This window comes from Phalaenopsis equestris, unplaced genomic scaffold, assembly GCF_001263595.1.
Source record: "Phalaenopsis equestris unplaced genomic scaffold, ASM126359v1 Scaffold233825, whole genome shotgun sequence".
NCBI classification, from domain to species: Eukaryota; Viridiplantae; Streptophyta; class Magnoliopsida; order Asparagales; family Orchidaceae; genus Phalaenopsis; species Phalaenopsis equestris.
Window position 1 is genome coordinate 55,183 of NW_018251756.1, and position 9,879 is coordinate 65,061.

At 33.3% G+C, this 9,879-nt stretch overlaps 1 protein-coding gene across 1 annotated transcript; it reads left to right on the forward strand.

The window, feature by feature from the left end:
• Positions 1-425: 425 nt before the first annotated feature.
• LOC110038780 (putative pentatricopeptide repeat-containing protein At1g26500) lies at positions 426-2,151 on the forward strand. The gene has a single exon (XM_020743684.1). The coding sequence runs from the start codon at positions 632-634 to the stop codon at positions 2,042-2,044; it is 1,413 nt and encodes a 470-aa protein (XP_020599343.1). The 5' UTR covers positions 426-631; the 3' UTR covers positions 2,045-2,151.
• Positions 2,152-9,879: the final 7,728 nt, after the last annotated feature.

Genomic DNA, 9,879 nt, shown 5'->3' on the forward strand with positions numbered 1-9,879 from the left:
TTTATTGCGTACAAATATAATACCCTTAAAAATCCAATTTTTTATCTCACCCAAAATTGAAATTCACAATAAAACTCCAAACCGTATGTTCCCATTTTTTTTTTTAAATTCTAAAGATTTAATCGTGGCTTACATAAATACTTGTGTGTTTACTATTTCAAAAAATGATATCAGTTTCTGTCAATATTCAAATTAGAGTCATGTATGTAATTCCATCTAAAAATCCTCTTTTTAAGAGTTAATGTATCAAGTAACAATTCCAGTAATATTTTAGAAAAAAACTCAGAAAATTCACAATGTATTATTCAAAATTTAATACATTCCATTTACAAGATAAACTAGCCAATATTATTAGAGACGATTACATGCAGACCACCCGAAACTTATTATTTACATAATAATCACATTTTTCCTCCATTTTTAAAATTTGTAATAAAACCTCAACTCATATTGCTCATTTTTCACTTGGTGATGACTTTGTAAATATCTATATTTCACGTGGTCTGTATGTAATTATCGTTTTCAAAGCTATAGCGGGTGAGAAGAAGGCATTCCCACAGGCCCGCAGGCCCATCTTTCTGCCGCAACAACGGCGCTCCTCCTCCACCACCTCCGGCCATCGCCGGCGCCGATGCATTTACACATCGATCCATCTCTCCTCCTCCGCCTCTGCACCGTTCTCTACCAACATCAACTCTCCCCCGACTCCAAACTCCACTCTCGCCTCCTCCGCCTCCCCCTCCCCTCTTCCCCCTCCTCCCTCCTCTCCCTCCTCTTCCACATCTGCACCCACTTCCCCTTCTCATGGAGACCACCTCACCGCTTCCACCTCTTCCTTCTTTCCCACTACCCCTCCTTCTCGCTCTCCACCACCGTTGCCTCCAAACTCCTCGACGTCTTCAGCAAATCCCGCAACATCGATCTCTTATGGAACCACCTCCTTCTCATGAACGATCATCGCCTTGTCTCTATCTCCTCTCTCCGCATCGCTGCAAGAGCGCTCGCCGACGCACGCGAGATCTCCAAATGCGCCCATCTCTTCCGCCTCGATCCACAATTTTCTACCGTCAGCGCACTCAACTCCGTCCTGGATGAGCTCTGCCTGAGGAAGCACGCCGATATTGCTCGTTCCGTAGTTGCCAAGCTCCAAGATTCGATTTCTGCGAACAAGGAGACCTACAGGCTTCTTATTATAGGGTTTTGCCGCGCAGGGGATTTCGTGGAGGCGGCAAGGGTTTGGAATTTGATGCTGGAGAAAGAAATCGAGCCGGAAGTGGATGCCTACGAAGAGATTATCATCACCATGTTTAAATCAAATAAATTACTGGAAGCCCTGAGGCTGTTTAAATCGATGAGGGAGAGGAGATCCTTCGATCTGCGGACTAGTTCTTACCGGATTGTAATCCAGTGGACGTGCAAGATAGGGAGGGTTTTTTATGCATACATGGCGTTTGTAGAAATGCTGAAGAGAGGATTAAGTTCCGATACTGCCACCATTGGGCATTTAATCTACGGCCTCTTAGCCAAAAAAAGGGTGAATGAAGCTTACAAGGTTTTCAAGGAAGCAGAAGAGGTGGATCTGAGCCTATGTCATGGCATGATGAAGGGATTGTTGAGGATGAAAAGGGCGGCGGAGGCAACCGAGGTTTTTAGAGAGATGGTGAGGAGAGAAATAGAGCCAAATATGCACACTTACATAATGCTTCTTCAAGGTCACATGGGGAAGAGAGGGAGGAAAGGGAAGCAGGAATTGGTGAACTTTGATAGTATTTTTGTTGGGGGATTGGTGAAGGCTGGGAAGACATTGGAGGCAAGCAAATATGCAGAGAGGACATTAAGAAGCACCGTGGAGGTGCCGAGGTTTGATTACAATAAGTTTTTGCATCTCTTCTCTAATGAAGAGGGGGTGGAGATGTTTCAAGTGGTGGGAAGGAGATTGAAGGAGGTGGGGATGGTGGATCTTGGAGATGTTTTGTTGATGTATGGGGACAGAATGGCAACAAGGGATAGGAGGAGGAGAGCTATGTGGGGAGCAAATTTATAATTTTTCTTTGTTTATAAACTTTATGTTTGGTCACCCAAGTATTTATTTGTAATAAAGCATTAAATGATTACTTGTGTGCCATCCAAAATATTCGAATTACTAGTGTGCGGCCATTTTATATTCTTAGAAATATTTTTGAAGCTTAGCCATGTTATTATTTATTCATATAGGCCATTTTATATTCTTAGAAATAATTTTGAAGCTTAGCCATGTTATTATTTATTCATATATAATTGGCTTATTACTCTTAGTAATTATTAAAAGAAAACAATTTTTTATATCATAATTATAATGATTGTTTATTATAATGACAGAGGTAGACATATGAAAACTTGGGCTTATTGTATAAATAATGGTCTTAATTTATTAGAACTAAATGATAACATGACACTAAATAGGACGTAATTGGGAAAAAGGATTCATGTAGCCGACCCCACGTAGTAGGATTAAGAGGATTAAGGCTTTGTTGTTGTTGTTGCTGTACAATTATTATGATTGTTGGTAAATAATGTTGGAGATAAGCATATCATTCCGAATGAAAAATAAAGCCTCTTTTATTAATTATATATTTAAAAATTGAAATGTTATCAGAATTTGTTCTCAAGTGAAATTATATGACATAAAGCAGAAGTAGAAGTGTGGCGTGTTCTTACAAGTTGAGTCACCTAAGCTTAGGATACAAAGTTCAATAAAATCTCATTTTTTTGGAGTACTTTAGTATATCATAATTAAAAGAATATCAACTTTAATGAAAAGGTCGTGTTGTTTATTAAAAATACCTTCATTTATATAATTTATGAAGTTCTTATATATTTATTTCTAATTTATATATCACAATAAGAATAAAAAAAAAACAAAATCGACCACCGATTGTACCAACTATTTTATAGCTGGATGAAATGTGAATTGAAATATGTGTTAAGAAAGGGGATTTGCATACAACACATAATTTTTATGTACGTTTGTTTAGTATCTGTTTGTCTTGATTTGCCCCTTGAATTGTGCCTGAGGGATAGAGCTTTACATCCAAGGGAAGAAAGAGAAAAGAAAGAAGAATGAAAGAGGAAGACTTGCCTCATTAGGCTGAATGGGTGGTGTTCCCAACACAATTTATTCCCATTAAAAATACCATTTACAATTGGGGGATCCCAAAAAACCAAGTTTATATCAAAGGATTCTTCTATTTATAGGTGATAGGACGACAAAAAGTAAAATTATATCTTTACTCTTTAAGGATGATAGTACAAATTAGTTTAGTCATTACGCGTGCTCGTCGCTAGGGGACCCTTTGAAGGACCGTTTGACTCTCATTCAGCTGAGGTTAGCCGAAGAGACCTCTGCCCAGCACGACTGACTGACCTTTGATTGGCCTATGGAGTGGCTTGCCTGTTGTGGCGATTGATTGGATGAGATAAATTAAAGTAGACATGATCCCATGGGTTATATAAATCTTAGAGAGAAAAGGTGAAAAATTGAGCAGCTATGATTCCAACTAATGGAGAGTCAGGCAGAGGTAAATGCCTTGGGGTGATTAGGTTGTGGTAACCGAGATTCTTGTACTTAACAGATTGCTTGAAATCTGGGAGCCTCCTTGATGTTGATTTAGATTATGTGTTATCTTGTTTTGGCTTTGTCATTTTAGAATGCAGTAGTAATGCTTGCCCAGATGCAGAGAAGCAGTCAGCTCTGTGTGGCCCGTCGGCTGATGGAAATGACTGGTCGGTGGAGTGGTCGTGGAGGATTTAGAGTGGGCCGATCGGTTGGATTAAAGTGGTTGGCTGGGATTTTGGTGGTGATACATCTAAAATATGTAGAATTTTTATACACATTTTTATGTCTATTTTTAAGATATTGTGCTTTAATGAAAGGTATTTGTGTGTTTTTCTTTCATTTACAATTAAATTGATGAAAAATGAAAAAAAGAGAGAAAATGGGTCAAATTTGGAGCAAAAATGAAGAAGGTGCAAAAATGAATTGAGGCGCCTAAGTGCCCAGGAATTGCTCTTACGCGCCAGTTATATAGAGAGAGCCACACCTAAGCACCACGTATCTCACGCTTAAGCGCTAGAAGTAGTTATTTGATGATTAATTGAATTCAGATGAATTTTTTAAGAGCTGTTTGAAGCAACCCTTGGTAAAAACGTGGGAATAGTCCATAGACATGAAAATTCATTAAATTGGCTTTTGAAAGGAGACAACTTCTAGAAGATTCATTGAATGGAGACATATTTTGAAGAGACACCAAGACACCTTTTATATTTTTATAAAAAAAGACTTGAATCTTCAAAGAAAAAATGGCCAACCAATCCAAACCAATAGTCATCATCCATCCAAGTAATCGCCACCGCCGACCACCTTTTTATTTTATTTTGAGTTTTAGTTTGTATTGTGAGTAGAGGAAGAGAATTCAAAGGAACTTCTAGACATTTGGTGGAGAGGATTTGAGATAAGTGTTTATCTTTATGACTACATTTAGTTTTAATTTAAATTTTTTGTTTGTGTGAATGATTTCTACTTTTAAACTCAATTGTGGTTGGGTATTCTTCATACATTCATCAATTCTGAGTAGTTTTATTTATCTTTTTCCTTAAAAAGATGAGTGATTAAGTATTGAAATGATGTTATGTGAAGTATTAGACTTCAATATTGGAAGAAGTTGTGTTGATTTAAAACCTTGCACTTCATTTACTTTTTGATTTGACCAATTAAGATATTAATACCTATTGTGATAACATGTAAAATCCAAGATGTTATTGTCTCAATCAACAAATGGTAAGAATCACATTTGATTTCATTGATGAGAATGGAGTTCATGGGGTTAAGTGCAAAAAAGTAGGAAAATAAACTTTCATGGGTGTAGAATTAGAGGAATTTAGAGTGGCAGGCTAAATCCCCAATTTGATTTATAATTTTAGGTTTTGATACGAGATGTTAGTCCCCAGGTAGATGGAGAAGAGGGAACTCTAGAGTGAGAGCTAGTATCTTCCCAACCTAACTGGTTTTCAAAACTATTCAAACTATAGATTAGCCAATGTTTTTTATAGCATCTCTAGTAAGGGTAAAAAATATTATTGTTTCTATTTGACACAACACAATTATAATACTTCTACAATAGAAGTTATGTACTTATTACTGATTCATGATAAGAAAAAATATATTTTATTTATATTGACTTCATCTTGCAAGTTATTAGTTAAGTTAATTAGTCATTTAGTTTATATTCATATATCAAAAATTACAAAAAAAATCAAACTTTCATTCATATTATAACATCTTGAGTTTAGGAAAGAATATTTTGTTAAGTAAAATTTTGTTATCTAATTTCTCTTGTTTTATAAAGCACATATTGCCATTTTTTCTTGTGGGTTCGACATTCGGGGCTTAATCAAAAAGTCCTATATTACTTGATAATGATATGCATACTTGAGTAGTATCTCATATTTAATTATTATTATAAATGTATTCTTCTTTGATTCATAATGGATTATTTACCTAGCTTTTGCTTTGGATTAAGTTTTTGGCTTTTTTGCAAAGTAGGAATCACTATTAAGGAAATTAAGCTTGTAATTACATACATCGCATTTTACATCTATATAGAGCATACGACACCAAGTTTTTGGCGCCGTTGTTGCGGAAAATTACAAAATTTTCAAAGAGGTTTTTAGAAAGCAAAATTTCTATTTTTATAAAGTCTTATTTAAACTTTTAAGATTTATTATAGGAATATTATAGTGTTGTTTTTATATTAAGTTCTTGTTTGTATGTTTTTATTTTATTTTATTTTATTTTATGTGTTTCATAGTAATGTATGCATAGTTCAGGTTCCATAGGACTTGTGTCTTATGATTATGAATTAGAAAGAACTAATAGAAAAATTAAAAAAATTAAAAATTACTGAAAATTTTCAAGAAATGACAAATTAAAATACTCAAAATGTTGAAGATATTAGACCTTTAAGAGATTATGCAAACCAAAATGGCTAATTCATTTGTTGAATACTACAATGAATCCAATCAAAATGGATTGGTTAGTCAAACTTGACTATGCTTTGTGGGCTTATAGGATTGCATTTAGAATTCCTATAGGAAGTCCCCACACAGGCTAATATTTAGGAAAGCATGTCATATAGTCCCAACACAATTAGTATACTCCTTTTTGTTTTTAGTTTATTTTGTGAGTGTTGTAAAAGAGAAGAGATTTAAAGGAACTTCAAGAGTTTGGTGGATGATTTGTGATAAGTTTTTATCTTTATTTTGAACTACTTTTGGTTTTAATCGAGACTTCTTGTTGGTTTGACAATGATTTCTAATTTTAAACTAAAGTGTGGTTTTGTTTTCTCCATGGATTCTGAGTAGTTTTCTTTATCTTTCTCCTTAAAATGATAAGTAATTAAAGTTTGGATGGAAGTTGTGGAGAGTACTGATCTTTAATGTTGAAAGAAGCTGTGATGATTTAAAACCATGAACTTCATTTACTTCTTGATTTCGCTTATCCAGATGTTAAAATTTGTTGTGAGAACATGTAAGAACCAGGCTGGTATTGTCTCAGTCAACAATTGGAAAGAATTATATGAGGTTGTATGAATGAGAATGTAATTCATATGATTTAGTGCAAATAAATAGGAAAATAATCATTGAAGGGTGTTAAGTTAGAGGACTTTAAAGTGACAGGTTAAAGCCCCCAACTTGGTTTATGGTTTTAGGTTCTGATACGAGATGTTAGCCCCCAAGTGGAAAGAATTGAGGGAACTCTAGAGTGAGAGTTGGTCCCTGCCTAGTCGGTCTTTAGAACTATTCAAACTTTAAATTAGCCAATGTTCTTTATAAAATCTCTAGTAAGGGTAAAGAATTTAACTGCTCCTTTGGCACAACACATTTTTCATACTTCTACAACAGAATTCCCATCTTGTTACTGATTGATGATAAGGAGAAAGATATTTTTCAAATTTAGTGTTTTTCTCTTACATAAACTCAAGTTATCTTTTTAACTTGTTACTATTCTCTCAAAATATCAAAAATACCAAAAAGATTTGAATTATTCTGTCAAAATATCAAAAATAATAAAAAGATTTGAATTTTAATACTGTGAAAACATTTTATAGTTTAAGTTATTGACTTTTTAAATTAGTATAAGTAATTGTCTTTTTAAAATAGAAAATTTGTTGTTCAATATAACATATTGCATAATTTTCCTATGGGTTTGATATTCAGGTCTTAATTAAAAAGTACTATATTACTTGATATTACTTGATAACGATACTTATACTTGCGTAATATCCCAATATACATAAATTAAAAAGTTAAATCCTTATTTTTTTTAGGATCAAGTTTTTGCTACTGTTGCAAAGTAAGGAAATATAAGTGAAACATATAATTAAAAATATTGTTATAATGTTGCATATAAGCAGTTTCAGGATCAATTTTTTTAGCGTTGTTGCCGGGGAAATTAATTGATTTAAAAGAAAAATTATATTTTTAGAAGGTCTTATTTAAATTTTAACAATTATTGTATTTTATTTTGTGTGTTTTATTTTATTTTATTTTTTAGTTAGTGTATCCTAGTTAGTGTATGCGTAGTTTAGGTTATGAAGGACTAGTGCCCTACGATTCTGAATTAGAAAAAAGTGTTAAAAAAATCAGAAAAACAAAAAAAAATTAAAAATCTTGAAAAATCTAAAAAATTACAGAATATGACAAACCAAATCAATCAAAATGTTGAAATTCATCAAGAGTTTAGACCTTTACGAGATTATGCCAACCCTACTGTAGATGAACTTCATTGTAGTATTCAAAAACCTATTGTAATGGCTAATTCATTTGAGCTTAAACCTGCTATTATCCAAATGGTATCAAATAATCAATTTGGGGGATCAACAACTGAAGACCCGAATTGACATCTTGCCAATTTTCTAGAATTGTGCGCTACATTTAAATATGATGGTGTATCAGATCATGTCATAAGACTTAGTTTATTTCCTTTCTCACTAAGGGATAAAGCTAAGATGTGGTTGAATTTTTTAGCACGTGGATCTATCAGAACTTGGGGTGATTTAGTACAAAAATTCCTTGCTAAATATTTTCCACCATCAAAAAGGGTGAATCTTAGAAATGATATTACATCTTTTAATCAGTTTGAAGGGGAATCTATTTATGAAGCATGTGAATGATTTAAAGAACTCTTAAGAAAGTGTCCACACCAGGCTATACCAGATTGATTAATAATTCAAACTTTTCATAAAGGATTAGTTGGATCTCTTAGATATATTATCGATGCTGCTGCTGATGGTTCATTGATGCAAAAACTATTTCATGACGCTTATGCTTTAATTGAAGTAATAATTGCCAATAATTTTTAATGACCTTGAATCCAAAGAAAGTAGCCAATATTCATGAATCTGATGCATTTACTATGTTAGCAAATCAAGTTACTGCAATTTCAAGGAAGTTAGACTAATTTGGAATGAATTTTTTTCAACCAATTTTCATGATTGAAGAGAATTTATTAGGCCAAATGGTAGATTCTCAAGCATCATTAGAAACTTTGAATGCAATAAATAACAATTAGAATAACTCATATTCAAATTATTATAACCCAGGTTGGAAGAGTCATCCCAACTTTAATTAGAATAATACTACATGTGGTAATAATTAGCAATGGAGGAACAATCAAGGAAACCCATTGGGAAACTGGAACAACCAAGGGAATAGTAATTATAAATCTACTTATCTTCCAGGTTTCAACAATAATATACAATTTAAGGAGAAGAAGTTGTCTATAGAAGAAGTGGTGTTACAAATGGGAAATCAGTTACAAAGTCAAGGAGCTACAATTAGAAATACTGAGAATCAACTTGGACAAATCACAAATTTGAGGAACACTTCCTAGCAAGACTGAAACAAATCTGAAAGACCAGAATAAAAAGCAAGTAAAAGCCATTCAACTTAGAAGCGAAAGAGGGTTAGAAAGTAGGATTTAAAAAGAAACTGAAGTAGAGAGAGAAGAAATTGAAGAATCAAAAGAGGATGCTCCAAAAGATTTTGAAAGACCTATTTTTCTACTGAAAGTTAACTTACAAAAAACACCACCTCCATTTCCTCAGAGACTTCGTCAGTAGAAGTTGGATAAGCACTTTTCAAAATTTTTGAAAATCTTTAAAAAACTTACAATTAATATTTCATTTGCTGAAGCCTAAGAACAAATGCCTAGTTATGTGAAGTTCATGAATGACATTCTTAACAGAAAATGCTGTTCAAGAAGTTTGAAGATAATTTGAAGATAATAAAACCGTTGCACTTAGTGTAGAGTGCGGTGCTATAATTTAGAAGAAGCTTTTTGAAAAGCATAAAGATCCTGGTAGCTTTACAATTCCTTGTGCAATAGAAGACATATTTTATGGGAAAGCTTTATGTGATTTAGGTGCAAGCATTAACCTTATGCCATTATCAATATTTAAAATATTGGGATTAGGAGAAATAACCCCTACTACTGTAAATTTGTAGTAAGCAGATCGTTTGATAACATTCCCTAAAGGAGTTAAAGAAGATGTACTAGTGAAAGTGGATCAATTTATTAGATCGATTTATCTTCTTTATTGATTTCACTATGCTATATATGGAGGAAGATAAAGAGATACCTAGCATTTTGGGGAGACCTTTCCTAGCCACAGGAAGATCAATGATATATGTGCAAAAAATGGAATTTACAATGCACACAATAATCGAACTGTTACTTTTAACGTTTCAAGATCAATGAAATATCCTGCAAAAGGTAAAGATGATGAATGTTATAGAATGGATGTTATAAGATATCTAAGTGAATGTCATTTCAAAACTACT

Excerpts from the sequence above, each read along its gene's own strand:
- LOC110038780 (XM_020743684.1), top strand. The coding sequence starts at position 632 with ATGCATTTACACATCGATCCATCTCTCCTCCTCCGCCTCTGCACCGTT.